This window comes from Cetorhinus maximus, chromosome 2 (assembly GCF_964194155.1).
Source record: "Cetorhinus maximus chromosome 2, sCetMax3.hap1.1, whole genome shotgun sequence".
In the NCBI taxonomy this organism is placed as follows: Eukaryota; Metazoa; Chordata; class Chondrichthyes; order Lamniformes; family Cetorhinidae; genus Cetorhinus; species Cetorhinus maximus.
The window spans coordinates 111,518,669-111,538,353 of record NC_135880.1 but is presented as its reverse complement, the minus strand read 5'-3'; the positions used below and the strand labels follow the sequence as shown (position 1 = coordinate 111,538,353).

Below are 19,685 nucleotides of genomic sequence, written 5' to 3'. Positions count from 1 at the left end.
AACAGCAATGTAATGTCAAATAATATGAAATACAACCTAGTCTCAAATGAATGGAAATACTTACCTCTCCTTAAAAGGGTGACACAAATAGGATACGATTTTGTAGGTCCATTAGGAAAAGTTAAAAAAAACATATTTTGGTGAATTTTAAAAAAAATATTTGTTGATGGGATGTTGGCGTCGCTGGCCAGGCCAGCATTTACTGCCCATCCCTAATTGACCTTGTTCACAGAGCATTTAAGAGTCAACAACATTATTGTGAATCTGGAGTCACATGTAGGCCAGGCCAGGTGAGGACAGCAGATTTCCTTTCCTAAAGGATTTAAGTGAACCAGATGGGTTTCTTCGACAATCAATAATGGTTTCATGGTTATCATTTGCTAAAAATGCTAATCTTTGTAAAATTGTTATGAACAAGCTGACTCATTACTGGAGACATCTGACAAGCACTTTAGCGTGTCAAGAAATACATCTTTAAACTTCTATGGATAACTTGGCAGTTATCAGTATTCTATCTTGAAATATACATTGTACATTGTAGATTCAGAAAAGAATAGGTAAGATAATCCCAGGACTTGGGTTTTTCGATTATGAAGGAAGAGTTGAAGAATTGGATTTTTCACAGGAGAAAAGTGATTGAAATTGGCTGCACTCCAAGTTTTTAAATTGCTAAGGATCATAGATAATGTAGGTGTAATCAAGAGGTATAATTTTAGCTGTGGGCACAAAAGTGGATTTAGTGCATAATTACCAAATGTCAAATGGCATTAAAGTACAGAACAACTTTAATTTATTCAGCCTCTTTAATGTAGAAAAACTTCCCAAAATGCTTCACAGAGGTGTAGTCAAAAAATAAACTCTGAGCCAAAGAAGATATTATGAATTGTGACTTAACTTTGGATTAAATAAAGAGGGTCTTAAAGAAGGAAAGGAAGGTGAACAGGGAAGGAATTTCAGGATATGTTGCTTAGGCAGTTGAAGGTACAGCTAAAATTGGTAAGGAGAACTTGGGGCTTGTAAAATAATTCAGAAGAAGAGTTTGTGGGAGAGGGGGACACGGGGTTTGTAGGGCTGGAACAGGTTACAGTGATAAAGATTGACAAAACCATGGAGGATTTGAACAATGAATTTGAGAATTTTAAATTTGAGGTATTGGGGGGTCCAGCAGCTCAGTGGGGCCAAGGGTGCTGGATGTGTTGGAATTGGAACAGGAAAGGATATGAGTAGCAGAGATTTGGATGAGCTACAATTTACAGAGAGTAAAGGATGGAAGGCTACCAGAAGAATATGAGAATAGTTGAGCCTGATGGCATGGATGAAACTTTCAGCAGCAGACGGGTTAAAGTAGAGGTAGAGGTGGCAGTCTTCACGATGGACAGAAAATGGGGTCAGAAGTTCAGCTTGGGGTTGAATAGGATGCTGAGTCTGATTCAGCCTGGGAAAGTGGTCAGATTGGGTGATGGAAACAGTGGCAAATGTGCAAGTTTGTGGCAGGGGTCAAAGGTGATAATTTCAGTCTTCCTGATGTGCAGCTGGAGGAAATTGCCTCTCATTCAAGATTGGATATTGAATAAACTTTGACAAAGTAGAGATAGTAAATGGCCTAGCGAGATTGTGAAGAGGTAGAGAGTCTGTCATGAGTATGTGGAAGCTGACCCTATGTCTGTGGGATACATTGTAAAGAGGCATGTAGATAAGGAAGTAGCAGGGGGAGTGGTGGAGGGGGGGTTGGGGGCGGGGGTTTGTGGTGCAAGGATAAACCTTTAGGGCACTCTGAAAGAGAAACTTGTTGAAAAGTGTTTGGTATTTTGAAACCTTGATATCATTTTGCTCCACATAAAAGCTAAGATTTTATACTATATTGCTAAATGTATTTATTTATATTAGGTTACATTTTGTGGTAACTTGTGTGGTTCACAAAAGATGATGGGATACAGTGCAATCGTACAGCACTGAAAGAGGCCATTTAGTCCATCATGCCTATCCAATTAGACTCACTCCTCCTGCTCTTTTTCCCAAAGCCCGAAAAATCTCTCCCTTTGAAGTATTTACTCAATTCCCCTTTGAAAATATTATTGAATCTGCTTCCACTGTTTCAGGTAGTGTATTCGAGATTATTATTGCTCACTGCTCATTTTATTTCCCTCAAGTCACCTCTGTTTCTTTGCTAATTACTGTCCTCTGGTTTTTGAGCATTCTGCCACTGGAAAACAGTTTCCTCTTATTTACTGTCAAGACTCTTTGGGCTGGATTTTAAGGTCATGCACCAGGCAGGTTTTTTGGCCGGGGTTGGGGGGGGGGGTCATGTAACATATGACAGTTGGCTAGCCCACCGCCTTTCTGCCCACTCAACCCCAATCCAACCCATTCCCCATAAAACAGTAGGTGGGCGGGCACCAAAATTGGCAGCCTGGCTACCATTTTTAAAACGATAATTAACGGGCAATTGAGCTTGTTAACAAACTAATTGACCTGAATAGTATGCTGCTCACTCCAAATCTGGGAGGCATAGGCCTCTGCCTATGCATAGGCATGTGGGAGTGGGTAGGCTGTTTTTTCAACTAGACTGGTTAAAAGGTGAGAAGGAAGGGGGTTACGTCCTTTGGAAGGTGCCCAGTGCGCATCAGGGGCATTCCCCAAGATGTTAACTCCAATTTTGTGCCTCCCAACCTCACACCCCTACCTAGGCTTCCGATCCTACCCCGTCCAAAACCCAGGCTTTACCTGGGTTCGGATGCAATGGCTGTTTTCATCTTGGGGTCTGCTTGCAGTCCCAGCAGTGGCCACCACTGAGTCCTGATGCTCCTGAGACAGCTAGAGCTGCTGACCACTGAGAAGTTGGTTGGTTAGGCAGTCGAAGGCATATACTCAAATTGGAAAGAAATGACTAGTGGTATTCCACAAGGACCTGTGCTGGGACCTCAACTAGTCACTATATTTATTAATGATTTAGATAAGACAATAGGGAGCCATATATCAAGTTTGCCGATGACACAAAGGTTGGTGGCATAGTACGTAGTGCAAAAGGGAGCAAAAAAAATTACAAAGAAACATTGACAGATTATGAGTGGGAAAAATTGTGGCAAATGGAGTTCAACTCAGGTGATTGTGAGATCATCCATTTTGGATTAAACAAGGATAGATCCAAATATGTTTTTAAATGGTGAAAAATGAAAAACAGTGGCGGTCCAAAGTGATTTATTCGTCTGTGCACACAGATACTAAAATGTAGTAGTAAAGTACAAAAAATAATCAAAAAAATTAATAGAAAGTTACAATTTAGAACTAGAGGGCTCGAATATAAAGAGGAAGAAGTTTTGCTTCAGCTATATGAAGCCCTGATTAGACCATCTGGAGTTTTGTGTACAGTTCTGGGAACTGCATCTTAGAATGAATATATTGGCTCTGGAAGGAGTGCAGTGCAGATTCATTTGATGTTACCAAGGCATCAGGAGATAGGTTATGAAGAGAAATTACTAAAACTATGCTTGTATTCCCTGGAATATGGAAAATTAAGAGGTGATTTGACTGAGGATTTTATAATTTTGAAAGAAATTGATAAAATAGATAGAGAGAAAATTTTTCCAGCAGTCAGGACAAGGGGACCAAACATTAAAATCAGAGCCAGGTCATTCAGGAGAGAAATTAAGAAACACTTCTTCATGAAAAGATGGTGGAAGTGTAGAACGCCATCCCATAAAAAGCAGTAAATTCTAGCTCAATTTATAATTTTAAGTCTAAGATAGATTATTTCTCGACAAGTGTGTTAAAGGATATGGAGCCAAGGCAGGAAGATAGAGTTGGGATTCTGTGGGAGGGGTAACATAGTGGTATTGTCACTGGGCTAGTATTCCAGAGACCCAAGATAATGCACTGGGGACCAGAGTTCAAATGTCCACCATGGTAGATGGTGAAATTTGAATTCAATAAAAATCTGGAAAAACTTATCCTTTAGGAAAGGAAAGCCTACATGTGACTCCAGATCCACAGAAATGTGGTTGACTCTTAAATGCCCTCTGAAGAACGCCATTCTGATTGAATAGTGGAACATGCTTGAGGGTTTGACTGGCCTACTACTGGTTGACTGTATAATTGTTGTCCCCATGTTTATGTTAGTTCTTTTAGTGGATCTTGTAGTAGATTTTGTAGTAGAAGGCCCCTTGAATTTACTAATGAAGGACCACATGAGGAACCCTTTTAGAAATTTGTCTCCAATATGTGGAGTAGGATTCAAGACTTGCCTTGCTCAGGAATCTTCAGTGTTTCTGGTGACCGCCAACTAAGGCTAAGTTGTTAAAACATAATTAGTTAGTGAAAAATGTTCCTGTGCAGACAAAGGAGCAGGAGCGCTCTACGGGTCCTACAGGAGTCACAATCACCACCTCCCCCATAACCTGCTCCAACGTCTCAAGATTCACTTGAGGGCCAATGCCAGTGAGGCAGATTGGTCCAAATTGAAGTTTTTGCTTAGGCTAACTACCTGTGGAGGCTTAACCAGCAATTCCAGTATGTGCAGGGTAGGCTGAAGATATTTGTTGTGGACAAGTTCTTTCAAGTCTAGATTCCCTTTTTTCAGTCATGCTCATGCTAAATAGTAGGAGTATCCTAACTCCAAGTTCCCACTGGTTATTGGGGATCAGAGACACAGACTCTGGGAATGAATGAAATTTACAAGAGCTGCTCTCTCTCTCTTGTCAAGGGTACTGATTTCAATGACCTCACCAGATGTTTCAAGGTAAGAATCTTACCTCTCAGCTCAACTCACTTGTTTTTTATTTCTTGCCACTAAACCCAATATTTCATTCACTTTTTAAATGACCTGGGTGCCTTGAAGTGCTGCTTCTATTATCTTGTGAAACTGATCTCCAAATCTCTGCTCTTTTATATCAGCCAACCTTCCTCCATTCAAAGCATAATTATGACTTTTATTTTTACCAAATTGTACCACCTCACATTTGCTGACATTGAATTCCACCATCTCATAAACTGTGACCGGAGATAGTGTTCTTTCTGTGTATGAATAGAAGTGGTGTCAGTACAGAAACCACCTGGAACACCATTACGGACTTTCAGCCACTATGAGAAACTGCTGTTAAATCTCTGTTTCCTCCCTTCTACCAGGGTTTTAACCCCATTTTCTACCTTTGTCCTAATTCTACACTTCTTAAACTTGCTTCACCTGGGGTCCGAATATGCAACTTATATAAAATCTATGCGCCCCATAAGCACATACTGGAGTTTCTGGCCACAGGGCTGTGCCCAAACAGCTGTCTGCACCAGTCTGCTCCAAGTTAATATGGTGTCTTCCCATTGGCCTTGCAAACTCTGATCAAGTTGGTGCTGGAGGGCTGTGGTGAATACTAGTGGACGCTCTGAAGAAGAGTCAAACGGACTCGAAACGTTAACTCTGTCTTTCTCGCCACAGATGCTGTCAGACCTGCTGAGTTTTTCCACCAATTTTTGTTTTTGTTTCTGGTGAATACTATCCCGCCATGGAATGTTGGCTCCGTCGACTTTTGCTGTCATGTTGGGTTATTGGGCGGGAGATTTTACCTGTTCACGATTGGCAATGTAAGTGTATTTGGAGTTTAAATTTGATTTCACCACAAGAAGGAGAACAGTTGAACTGTCATTTCAATCAGTTGTGACCTGAACAGTAAATCTCCTTTGGAACGAACTTCAGGTTGTGTAAGCAGGGCTCAATTTTGATTGGTAGTCTTCTTGCGGTTCCTATGGCAATGGTATATGATAGACAGTTGATTTGCCTTACATGAAATGTTGCAGCTCAGCTCGAAGCAGTCTCATCACAGGTTACTGTTCCTGTCTGAGCTTGGCAGTGATACTGCAGCAATGGAAAAACTCTTGGAGGATACATTCATTTTGTTTGGCATATTTGCTATTTTAATTTTTTTTCTAAAAATAATGAAATGCCTGAGGTATTTAGTACTTACCAAGTGGTTTGGAGTCCCGAATTCCTTCTTCAATTCCTTGGGCGAATGGGCAGGTAACTATTACCTTTATGCTTTCCTTTTCAGCGATCTGCTATATTTTGGTGCGGATGTGCTAATGTATAGCAATAAGGGATAGTTATAAAGTTTCATATTTTCCACCTGGGCGTGAACCTACTTGCACAAATAGTTGGGGGACTAGAAAATTCTCAGGTTTTTTTGCAGGTGGAAGTTTCAAAACATTTGGACGGGTTTCAACTGATATCAACTTTGAACATTTTGCATCGGTTTTTCGTTTAAATGTTTGCATTTCACTGGGGCTCGGGTGGTGGGGAATGGGTGGGAGGGATCCAGAATTATAGTTCCCGAAATCGTGCACTTTTTGGAAAGTAGAGTACCATTATAAAGGATCGGAATCTGTGGCGTAATTCAATTATGTCCGAGTTATAATTATTCTGAAATACAGACTAAATTCTGTTGGAATAGGGTGCAGGCAGGATATGTACCTGCCACAAACGGATGCACGAATCGCAAAGGATCATGAAACTATTCGAAGAAGTAAAGGATGTTCTTCTCCATGTCCTGACCTCTATTTATCCCGTAAACGCCTGATCTGCTCATTATAACATTGTTGTTTATGAAAGATTGCTGTGTGTAAATTGCTGTGACATTTCCTACATTGATGATGGATTCTCCCGTCGATTGGACGGATGAGTGTTCAGCAATGAAAAAAAGGACCAGTTTACAGTCTAGGTTGATGCTGTCTCATGTGTGACATTAGACCAAGTATCAATTTGCATAACCGATTGCAAATATTGCTTATGAAGTCGAGGTTAGAGGGATTGGTGGAGGTATTGGCTTTGTGTCACAGTAACTTGTCTGGGATGCACTTGACTCTGTTCTCCTCAAATGTCAAAATCACTTGATGACAGAGACCTCTCCACTTGGGTCTGTCCAAAGTTGTTTTTCCCCTACATATTGGGATCCAGCTTGCAAGCAACACACTTAAAAAAATACTTGGCTGTAAAGTGCTTTGGGATGTTCAGAAGTTGTGGAACTTTATTCTTTTCTGATTTAGTAAATACCTAATTGATATAATACCTTCCAGTTATAATTTTTGTACAATTTATTGATTTTTTGCAATATACAGCAAGTTATAAAGATAATAAATAAAAAACAAACCTAATTCAATGACTCCCACACATCACCATTGAAGCCCAGCTTCAGGGAGATTAGACTCCATTCTCAATGAGAGCCACTAACGCTGCCTGACCCCTGGAAAAAACACATTACATAATAGTGCAATCACAAGCTGACGTGAATTCTGCTTCCCCCAGTTTGTTTCTCTCTCTAGTTGGACTATCTGTCTCTCCCTCTGTCTCCCTGCACACTCCCTCTCCCCCCCCGCCCCCTGCCGTTTGCCTGTGGTGCACTTGACATTTTACTGGATTATTTGACATTGGTCTCAATGCTATCTACCTCACAACCAGCAATGAAGCAATGTCTCTAAATAATGGTGACGGGGGTGGGTGGGGTGGGGGAGTCCAAAAGGGCTCAGACATGTAGTGTGGTTACAAGCCATGAGAGCTAGGGTGCTGCTTATCTTCTTCTTCCTCTTTGGCAGTCCCTCAGGATCTGGGATGACTTGCTTTCACTCTGATTTGATGCATTCTAAAATGATGAATAAGTCCAACATGTGATCTGCAGACTCTGCAGGTGGTGTTTGAAAGGTTGGGTACATACATACGAACTAGGAGCAGGAGTAGGCCACTCGGCCCTGCTCCACAATGTAAGAAGACCATGGCTGATCTGATTGTAACTTCGCGCTTACCCCCGATGTCCTTTCACCCCTTTGTTAATCAAGAATCTATCTAGCTCTGCCTTAAAAATATTCAAAGATTCTGCTTCCACTGCCTTTTGAGGAAGGAGTTCCAAAGACTCACAATCCTCTGAGAGAAAAAAATTCTCCTCTGTCTTAAATGAGTGACCCCTTATTTTTAAACTGTGAAACCTAGTTCTAGGTTCTCCCACAAGAGGAAACATCCTTTCCATATCCACCCTGTCAAGACCCCTCAAGATCTTAAAGGTTTTGATCAAGTCACCGTCACCTCTTACTCTTCTAAACTCCATTGGATACATGCCTAACCTGTCCAACCTTTTCTCATAAGACAACTTGCCCATTCCCGGTATTAGCCTAGTAAACCTTCTCTAAACTGCATTCATATATTTCCTTAAATAAGGAGACCAATATTATACACAGTTCTCCAGATGTGGTCTCACCAGTGCCCTGTACAACTGAAACACAACCTCTCTACTATTGTATTCAATTCCTCTCACAACAAATTCTATTAGCTTTTCAAATTACTTGCCGTACCTGCATACTATCTTTTTGTGATTAATGCATTAGGACACCCAGATCCCTCTGATTCTCAGAGTTCACACCATTTAGATAGTATGCTTCTTTTTTATTATTTCTGCCAAAATGAAAAAATTCACATTTGCCCACATTATGCTCAATTTGCCAGGTCTTTGTCCAAGACTCCTTAGACAGCACCTTGCAAACCCATGACCACTACCATCTAGAAGGACAAGGGCAGCAGATACACCACCACCTGGAAGTTCCCCTCCAAGCCACCCACCGTCCTGACTTGGAAATATATCGCCGTTCCTTCACTGTTGCCGGGTCAAAATCCTGGAACTCCCCCACTAACAGCACTTTGGGTGTACCTACGCCACATGGACTGCAGCAGTTCAAGAAGGCAGCTCACCACCACCTTCTCAAGGGCAATTAGGGATGGGCAGTAAGTGCTGCCCTCACCAGCGACTCCCAGATCCCTTAAATTAATAACCAAAAACTCACTTAACCTATCTATGTCACTTTGTAGCCTCCATATGTCCTCTTCACAATTTATTTTCCTACCTATCTTTGGGTCATCAGCAAATTCAGCACCCATATCATCAGTCCCTTCAGCCAAGTCATTTATATAAATTGTAAAAAGTTGAGGCCCCAGCACTGAGCCTTGTGGCTCACCACTTGTTGCATCCTGTCAGATTGGGCGTTTGGAGGTTTAGTTATCCTAAACTTTTATAAAATACTGGTCATCCCCAGCTGGAGTATTGTGGCCAATTCTGGGCATCACATTTTAAGAAGGATGTCAAGGTCTTGGTGGGTGCAAAGGACATTTTACTGGATTGGATGACATGGTGAGACGAGAGAAACTTGGATTGTTCTCTATGGTGAGGAGTAGCTTAAGAGGAGATTTGATGGAGGCGTTCAAAATCATGCAGGGTTTTGATAGAGTAATTAAGGAGAAACTGTTTCAAGCATCAGAAAGATTGATAGCCGGAGAATACAGATTTAAGGTTCTTGGCAAAAGGAAACATTTCCCTATCTTTCCAATTAGACACTGGCTCCAGGAGTGCCATCCAATTAAGGATGATAGGTGGGACATGCACCCGATTGGGCCAATGGGAGGGCCTGCAGCATTGTGCTGCTGGTAGGACTAGGGGAGGTGTTTGCTGCTACAGCAGGCAGAAGAAAGCGAGGGTGCCTGAAGATGGAGCCGCTTTCTGACGATATCAATGCCCCGTGGCAGGTGGCTCTGGGTTGGGAGGGTGGGAGGTGTAGTTCGTATCAATAAAAGAGGCTTCGCTGGCACCCTTGGCCTGCCACAGGGTCTCTGCCACCAGGGACCCATTGGGGTCGCCGCAGCTTGGGGCCTGTGTGCCACTCACAAAATCCTGGAGGCATCCCCAATCTGACCCCCAAGTGGTCAGCTAATTAGCACATGCTGGGTGGGTAGCTGCTTCCAATACTCACCTGCCTCTTGCAAGATTGGCTGGAAGTGGCAATGCATCGGGTGGCTGACCTGATATGCCATGTTGAAAAGGGCCAACCATAACCCCCCATCCGAATCTACCACTGAAGCCAACCCCGCGTGGCTGATAAGACTCTGCCCATTAACTCTGTTTTTCTCTCCACAGATGCTCCCTGTCTGGCTGAGTGTTTCTAGCATTTTCTGTTATTATTTTGGATTTCCTGCATCCGCAGTATTTTGCTTTTGTAATGGCCTGTTCTGTCGTTGGCACAATGAAGGTAGAGGCCAAGTGAGATGGCAGGTTGGAAGGGGTAACCATGAATATAGGTCAATGACTTGATATGGTGGATAGGAGGACATTGAACCTGAAAGAGAGCATGACGAATCGAAATGGACGTTGAGATTGTTTGAGAAGTAAGAGGAAGACTGAAGTGTGATTTTTGCGATAGTGCTAGGTGGGAAGCTTTAGTAGGTTGGAAGATGTCATCACCCATCAGCAAAGTTTCCATCAAGGCCAACAATCATCCACAAAAAGCTCATGGATGGCAAGGGTCTTTTAGAGAGATATGCAGAGAGGTGTGTTGATACCTGGCCTGCTGGCAGTGTCTGTAAACTCAGCACCGGGAGGGATGAGTGGGACTAGGAGGTTGGCAAGACCCAGTAGACGAGCTGGATGGGAAGGTCGGTGAGAGTAGGATGTTGCAAGTTGGAGTTGGTGCTCGGTAAGAGACAGTGATGACTTCCTTGATGGGCCTTTTGGAAGAATGACAAGTGAGACACAGAGGAAATCTTTAGCCTTTCAACGCTGGGATGCCAGCAGGGGATCAGGAAAGTTCAGGAATGATGATAGCTTGGGGTAGGGATTTGAAGAGGAGTGGGGGTAAGGGGTTAGAGTGCCTGAGTGAGGAGAAATTTAAGGAAAGAAGGAACAAAAGGACAACAAAAGAATGACTTAAGAGGCAGATAGAAGAGATGGACAGATCCAGAGCGGAAAGGCAGTAAGACAGTCATAAAACTCAACAGGTTGGCGTGGGTTATAACAGTGGGGGTGGGTTTTAGCAGTGGGGGTGGGTTATAGCAGTGGGGGTGGGTTATATCAGTGGGGGTGGGTTATAGCAGTGGGGGTGGGTTATAGCAGTGGGGATGAGTTATAGCAGTGGGGGTGGGTTATAGCAGTGGGGGTGGGTTATAGCAGTGGGGATGGGTTATAGCAGTGGGGGTGGGTTATAGCAATGGGGATGGGTTATAGCAGTGGGGATGGGTTATAGCAGTGGGGGTGGGTTATAGCAGTGGGGGTAGGTTATAGCAGTGGGGATGGGTTATAGCAGTGGGGGTGGGTTATAGCAGTGGGGATGGGTTATAGTAGTGGGGGTGGGTTATAGCAGTGGGGATGGGTTATAGCAGTGGGGGTGGGTTATAGCAGAGGGGATGGATTATAGCAGTGGGGATGGGTTATAGCAGTGGGGGTGGGTTATAAGCCAGACAAAAAGCAAGGAAAAGGCAGGTGGGAAATAAAAAACAACTTGTAAAGTGATCAGGTGGACAGGAGACAATTTAATTACTGAAGTGATAGTGAGAGACAAAAGAAGGCATAAATTAGAGAAATTAATATATGACACCCAGAGTTTGTGAATAGTTAAAGCTGGATGGATAATTGGTGTATGTAGCATAGAAAGTTGGCTGAGAAACTTAGCAGAACAATGTAGAATGTGGCGAAACCAGAAATAAAAGAAGAATTTCATAGTCTGTCTCCTATTCCTGGCAGTTTTTCCCCTTTTTGAGCATCTTGTCTTGTCCCTCCCCTCTGCCCTCACAGCTAAATACGATAAAAACTTTCTCAGATCTTCACTGCTTTACCCCTTCAGCTTCTCACTGAAAGATTTCTCATTCTCTGTAGTTTCAACCTCCATCCTAATTCATCATGCCATCTCTCCTGGGTTTACTGTCTTCTTATCCTTCCTTATTCTCTCTCTCCCCTGCCCATATTCACAGCCAACCCCATTCACATGGCATCACCATTCCCATCATGCCAATCACAGATAAGGCCATCTATGACCTTATATTGCATACATCTTCCTTCCCCTTCCCAACCTTACTTCCTTCTTCTTCTGCCCCTGAAAAAAAATCTCTTCCAGTTCACTTACAACTGCACTTTCAAAATTCTGACTGTTTAACAGTTTGCCCCCTATCACCAACATTTCTGTAGTAACTGATTTAATCAACCCCATCCTCACCTCCACCTTTTTATGTCCTAGTCCCCATCAAATTACTCCCTCTCACCATGGTAGGGCCCTCATCCCTACTCTGAAATTCCAAGGGATGCAGATTTTAACAGGTATGGTGGTCAACTGATTTAATCATTCACGGCTGCATCTGGCTGGACCATAAAGCACTATTGGGTCCTTTTCTCTATTCTAGGATCATCCTAGAATGCAAAGGTAATCCCCAGCTTCTGTTCTCTACTAAAAACAGTCTTGTTAAGCCACTCTCCCCTGTCTCCCCCACCTTGTCTCCACCAGGTGCGAGGAATCATGATTGCTTTGTCATTAAGACTGAGACCATCTGATCAGCTAACTCTACTACTTTCCTTCCTTCCCCTTGCCCCCTGGGCCAAATTTTCTTTAAGGTTCACCCCTTCCCTGGTCCTGAACTCCCACCTGTCTCAAGTTTCTCTCCTATTTCTCCCCATGCCCTCTCTGAGCTCAACTTGTCCATAGGATCCACTTCCTACTCGCTTGACCCTTTTCCCACTAAACTGCTGACAACCTAGCTTCCTGGCTGCAATTTTAACTGATGTTTTAAGGTTCTTTCTTCTCAGGTATTGTCCCCTCTCCTCCAAAAAAGCATCCTTGCAAACTGTACAATCTCTAATCTCCCTTTCCTCTCGATTGAACATCTTTCTCAGAACTCGGTTTGAATCTCTCCAGTCAGGGTTCTATCCTTGCCACCATAACAAAACAGCTGTTATCAGAGTCACGAATAACACCCTCTGTGCCTGAAAAACATAAACTACCTCATCCTTCTCGACCTCTTTGCAGCCTTTCATGCAGTTAACCACACTCCTCCTCCACCACCTTTCCACTGTCATCCAGCTGGATCAGACTGTACTCATCTGGTGCCATTCTTATCTATCCTGTAGTCTATTGTAACCTGCAACAGTTTCTCTTCTGGCTCCTGCACCATTACCTCTAGATCTATCCTTGGTCCCTCTTCTCTTTCTCATCTACAAGCTGCCCCTGAGCAACATCATCCAAAAACACATGTTAGTTTGTACACGTACGCTGACAGCACCAACTTTATCTCTGCACCACCTCTCTCGACTCTAAATTGTCTCTAGGCTGCTTGTCTGACTCCTAGTACAAGATGGGCAGACATTTCCTCAACTGAATAATGGGAAGACTGAAGTGGTTGTCTTTGGTCCCCACCACAAACGCTGTTCCCTAGTCACTAACTCCGCCCTTCTCCCTGGTGATTGTCTGAGGCTGAATCAAAGTATTGCAATCTTGATGTCATGTTTGACCCTGAGATGAACTTCTGATTGCATCTGCATCATCACTAAGACTGCCAATTTCCACCTTCTTAACATCACTGCCCATTCCCCGCCCCCCAACCCGGCTCCCCAACGCCATCTCAGCTCATCTACTGCTGAAAGCTTCATCCATGTACTTGTTACCTCTAGACTTGACTATTCCAATGCACTCCTGGCTGGTGTCCCACATCCTACATGCCTTGAGCTTTAGACTATCCAAAACTCTGCTGCCTGTGTCCAAACATGCACCAAGGCCCATTCACCCATCATCCCTATGCTCGCTGACCTACATTATACCAGATGTCCAGCATCTGCAGTATTTTGCTTTTACATTATACAAGGCCTTGAATCTAAAGTTCTCTACCTTGTTTTCAAATCCTTCCATGGCCACACCCTTTCCTATCTCTGCAATTTCCTCCAGCCATACAACCCTCCAAGATATTTACACTGCTTCAATTCTGGTTTCTTAAGCATCCAGTTGCACAGATTCTAAGTTTTGGAATTCCCCAAACCTCTTTTTCTCTATCTTTGCTTCTTTAAAACCAACCTTTTTGATCAAAACTTTGGCCCTAATACTCTCTTGTATCTCTCAGTGCCATTTTGTTTGATATCTCCTTTGTGAAGCTTCTTGTTATATACTACGTTAGTTGCTTTAAAATTAAAGTATTGTCATTATCAATTGTATTACTGGTTCAGCTGTTGGGGAAACAATTGGGTAAAGGTTGCATCAGATTTTCACAAAGGCTACTCAGCACTTAAAAACAATGAATAAAGGAAAGGTTACGTTTTGCCAAGAATCTTAAAACCTCTCTAAAGTTACTTCCATTTTACAGCACTGTTGCTTCCAGCTCATTTTATGTGGGAGAGTGACAGAGTCCATGTTAGGCATTGGAGAACAATGGGAAACTGTGAAATTCTCAACTTGCTGCTTCTTGTCCTCAATTCCTCCACAGGATATGAAGAGCAGCATGACTGGCTATCAGGACATTTTTTTGTGATCTTGTCTTCTGTTGAACTTCCTCTTAAGAATTCCAATGCTAATGTCCTTTCAGTGTGTTAAGCAGTTGAGAAACCAGTCTCATGATTTATACAGAACTGTTGCTTATCTGCAGAAAATGTAGTTGTTATTGACAGTAGATGATCACATCCTGGGAGTTACCATTGACTAGAAATTGAACTGGACTAACCATATAAATACTGTGGCTACAAGAGCAGGTCAGAGGTTAGGAATAAAGCCTCTTTACCATCTACAAGGCACAAGTGTGATGGAACACTCTCCACTTGCCTGGGATGAGTGCAGCTCTAACAACACACAAGAACCTTGACACAATCCAGGACAAAGCAGCCCACTTGATTGGCACCGTATCCACAAAAATTCACACCCTCTACCACCGATGCACACTGGCAACAGTGTGTACCATCTACAAGATGCACTGCAGGAACTCACCAAGGCTCCTTCCAAACCCATGACCACTACCATCTAGTAGGACAAGAGCAGCAGACAAATGGGAACACCACCACCTGGAAGTTCCCCTCCAAGCCACTAAACATCCTGACTTGTCGCTGGGTCAAAATCCTGAACTCCCTCCCTAACTGCACTCTGGGTGAACCTACAACTCATGGACTGCAGCGGTTCAAGAAGGCAGCTCACCACCACCTCCTCAAGGGCAATGAGGGATGGGAAATAAATGCTGGCCTAGTTAGTGATGCCAACATCCCTTGAATGAATAAAAAAAACCACAACTCTCATGTAGAGTTTTAAAAATGCAAATCCCTTGCATATCAGTGATAATTCTGAGTCTGTGGATAGCCCATGATTTTCTGATCATTTTAGCATCTGGAAGATTGTGGGCAAATGCATGCTTGAGTTTCCAATGTGTGCTCTCAGTGAGTGTGGCTCTTCCAAAGAGTGCAAATACATGAATTTATCCCTGCAGCCCATGATCTCTACTTTATTTGCTTTTTGAGGTAGAAGTTTTTTTTCACAAAAGTGGAACTTAAGTTAACAGACTATGGTAAATTACATTTGTAATTATATTTGTTTTCAGTCATCACTGGTGGAACAGATGGCATTGGGAAAGCATATGCACATGAGGTGAGATCTCGCCATGATTTCTTTATATTGCATAAATTACAAAACTTAATTGCTTATTTTGAATATCTTTTGTCTTCTGATTTTAGGTAAGCTGCAATTATTTGTGTATCAAGTATTTCCAGGTATGCGCTCTAAAGAGAATAATTATTCTGACGCTCATTGTTGTTGATGGGTTACAGACTGGTTTTACATTTGAGTTTAGAGAGGTTATGACACTACCCTGAAGGAAGTCCAGAGGCCGCCAGGCCTTAAGGGAGTGGGGGTCCTGACTTCAGAAGGGGTCTTATGTTGGAGGCGCCCCACCCCTTGCCACTCAAGATCTTAGTCTGTTGATTTTCAGGCTTCCTGTACACAGGATCAGTCCTCCGCCAGCCTAAAAATTGAGGCTGGGCAGGAAACAGCCCTTAAATGGTCAGTAATTGGCCACTTAAGGGCCTCAATTGGGGCAAGGGCGGGCTTCCCGTCCGGGCCTTGCCCTCCCCAGCGTAAAATCGCTGCATGGTTGGCGTGGGTGGGAACCCAGAGGGAATCCTGTCCCTTCAATTTCACGGTCCCCACCCCCTGCCTAAAAATCCACTGAAGGGGGAGCATAAAATTCTGGCCTATGAAAGATCATAACAATCGGTTGTGGTCTGAAACCTGGCTGTATCTCCTTGTAGGTGTGCCGCAGTGCTGATCAATGGGGATGGTATCATGGCATGTTACGGCAATGTTGCTCACAAGCATCTCATGCAGCACTACCTGATTGCAGCAGTCATCAGGCTAGAGGTTGATAGTTAACTGTTCCATCTGTCCTCTTCATTTTGGCTGCCATTTCTTAATCTCCTGCTTTCAGCCTACACCAAAGCTTTAAAATGCTCTTCAGGCTTTCCAAAAGCTTTCTGAATTTTTGTTCACCTATTGTGATACTCAAATTTAATTAGTACCTTCTCCTTAAATTTCACTTGCTTGCAATTTTCCTCTTCCAGCACAAATTTGTACCCAGCCAAATCCAAGTCTGCAGCTGTCCTGTAATAAATATCGCAATGAGTTTACCTCCGAACTGAGTGCTAGTAGCATTGACCTGATAGGATATGCATCAGTTTGTAGGTAGAGCTGTTAGACAAAAATCAACCCTATTGTCTTTGAAAGCACATAATGCTACCCAATGTTTCTTTTCTTCACAGTTTGCTAAGCGTGGTTTAAATATTGTACTTATCAGCAGAACTAAGGAGAAACTAACAGAGGTTGCAGATGAAATTGGTAAGATGACCATTTTCTGTTACTGTTTTTTGTTCTTTTGTAACTAAATGTCACCATTGGGAATTTCTTTAGTGTGTTCTCTCCATAACTTTGGTGGAAGATTAACAGAAAAGCTGGATAAACTATGTAAGCGATAATGTAAGATAAACAGCACAATAACAGGCTATTCGACCCAACCAGCCCATGCCGGTCCTTTAATAATTCATGCCGATGTTTAGGCTTCACTTGAGCCTTTGCCCATCTTTCCCCATCAAAATCCATCATCCTAACCCTCTATTCCCTCTCCATAAAATGCTTGTCTAGCTTCCCCTTAAATGTATCTATACTATTTGCTTCATCCATTTGCTGTGGTAGTGAGTTCCACATCCTGACCACTCTGTGGGTGAAGAAGTTTCTTCTGAATTCGTTGCTAGATTTCTTGATGACTATCTAATATTGATGGCCACAAGTTTTGCTCACCCCCACAAGAGGAAACAGTCTCTGTATCCACTTTTATCACCCCAGAGCTGTCTTTTTTTTCTGGAGAAAAGAGTTCCAGTCTGTCAATACTTTCCTAACAGGTACACCCACAGATTTCTGGTATCATCTTTGTAAATCTCCTCTACACCCTCTTTCGTGCCTCTAATGCGGAATTTTATGGTCCCGCCGAAGTCAATGGACTTTTGAATGACTCACATTCAAGATGGGGCTGTAAAATTCCACCCTATATCTTTTTTTTCTAATTTATTCATTCATGGCTAGGCCAGAATTTATTGCCCATCCCTAATTGCCATTGTTCAGAGGGCATTTAAGAGTCAGGGTCTGGAGTCACATTTAGTCCAGATCAGGTCAGGATTTCCTTCCCTAGTGAACCACATGGGTTTTTTTTTTAAACAACAATCAGTAACGGTTTCATTGTCATCATCATCAGACTTTTTAAATCCCAGATTTTTTATTGAATTCAAATTTCACCATCTGCCATGGTGGGATTCATTCCCAGAACATTACTCTGGGTCTCTGGCATACTAGTCCAGTGACAATACCACTATGCCACCACTGCCACTGACAATACCAATATGCCACCAGCACCAGTGATAATACCTCTACGCCATCACCACCAGTGCCAATACCACTATGCCACCACTGCCTCCCCTTGAATAATATAATGACCAGAACTGCCTGGATTATTCTAAAGTGTGGTTTAACCGAGGTTCCACGCAGGTTTAACATAACTTCCCTACTTTTCAATTCTATCCTTCTAGAAATAAACCCTGGTGCTTGGTTTGCGTTCTTATGGCCTTGCTAACTTGTGGCGCAATTTAGTTGTGGGTGATTTTGTAGAATACAAGAAGTAATTGTAAGACCGTAAGACATAGGAGCAGAAATTAGGCCATTCGGCCCATCGAGTCTGCTCCGCCATTCAATCATGGCTGATAAGTTTCTCAACCCCATTCTCCTGCCTTCTCCCCATAACCTTTGATCCCCTTACTAATCAAGAACCTATCTACCTCGATCTTAAATACACTCAATGACCTGGCCTCTACAGCCTTCTGTGGCAATGAATTCCATAGATTCACCACTCCCTGGCTAAAGAAGTTTCTCCTCGTTTCTGTTCTAAAAGGTCTTCCCTTTACTCTGAGGCTGTGCCCTTGGGTCCTAGTCTCTCCTACTAATGGAAACATCTTCCCCATGTCCACTCTATCCAGGCCTTTCAGTATTCTGTAAGTTTCAATCAGATCCCCCCTCATCCTTCTAAACTCCATTGAATATGGACCCTGAGTCCTCACAAGTTCCTCATATGTTAAGCCTTTCATTCCTGGGATCATTCTCGTGAACCTCCCCTGGACCCTTTCCAGGGCAAGCACATCCTTCCTGAGGTACGGGGCCCAAAATTGCTCACAATATTCTAAATGTGGTCTGACCAGAGCCTTATAAAGCCTCAGCAGCACATCCCTGCTTTTACATTCTAGTCCTCTTGAAATAAATGCCAACATTGCATTTGCCTTCCTAACTGCCGACTCAACTTGCAAGTTAACCTTAAGAGAATCCTGGACTAGGACTCCCAAGTCCCTTTGCACTCCAGATTTCTGAATTCTCTTCCCATTTAGAAAATAGTCTATGCCTCTATTCTTCCTACCAAAGTGCATGACCTCACACTTCCCCACGTTGTATTCCATCTGCCACTTCTTTGCCCATTCTCCTAACCTGTCCAAATCCTTCTGCAGCCTTCCTGCCTCCTCAATACTACCTGTCCCTCCACCTATCTTTGTATCATCTGCAAACTTAGCCAGAATGCCCTCAGTTCCTTCATCTAGATCATTAATGTATAAAGTGAAAAGTTGTGGTCCCAACACTGGCCCTTGTGGGTTATTGCTCTTTTAATTTAGGCTTGCTGTTCCTATCTTTTTGCCTATAGTAAAAACATCTTGAGATTTTTCTGAAGCTCTGAAGAAGAGTCATACGGACTCGAAACATTAACTTTGTCTTTCTCTCCACAGATGCTGTCAGACTTGCTGAGTTTTTCCAGCATTTTTTGTTTTTGTTTGAGATTTTTCGGCTCCACTTAAATGCTTCACCACAGTTGACGGGCCTTTGTTTTGGTGTTGCATATATTGTGCGGACGTAGTGTTGCGAAACCACGCTTTATATCAAAAATTGTTTCTGAATTTATTGGCTGGAAACCCCTCATTGATATTTTTCAACAGAGACTAAAGCTGCATTCTAGTGACCTGGGATCTCAGTGAAAGATGGCTTCACATTTGCATCACTGCACCGTCTAAATTCCCAAATCATTAAAATAGAGATAACCTGTCTGCAAAGCCACACCAGGAACAATTGCCTTGAAAGAGATGAATGGGAGCCATCTCCTATCCCTTTAGCAAAGCATGCAGACAATCACCTGAGTGCTCAACTGGGTGGAGACAAACCATTAGATATAATCACTTGGGCAATGGGACCCTGGCTGAGAGAGGAATTCCCAGCCATGATCTAATCAGGTTAAAATTAGAATACACAATCCATGACCATATTTGGGCCACTGGGCAGTTGGAGAGAGATGATCATGTGACGAGACA

At 43.0% G+C, this 19,685-nt stretch overlaps 1 protein-coding gene across 1 annotated transcript in view; it reads left to right on the top strand.

Moving 5' to 3' along the window:
- The first annotated feature begins 1,266 nt into the window (after positions 1–1,266).
- hsd17b3 (hydroxysteroid (17-beta) dehydrogenase 3) overlaps positions 1,267–19,685 on the top strand; it is a 59,409-nt gene continuing 40,990 nt past the window's right edge. Inside the window, exons 1-4 of the mRNA XM_078556988.1 lie at positions 1,267–1,446; positions 5,785–6,004; positions 15,344–15,390; positions 16,557–16,632. Of these exons, the coding sequence (XP_078413114.1) occupies positions 1,267–1,446; positions 5,785–6,004; positions 15,344–15,390; positions 16,557–16,632 (523 nt within the window). The remainder of the gene's footprint in view (positions 1,447–5,784; positions 6,005–15,343; positions 15,391–16,556; positions 16,633–19,685) is intronic.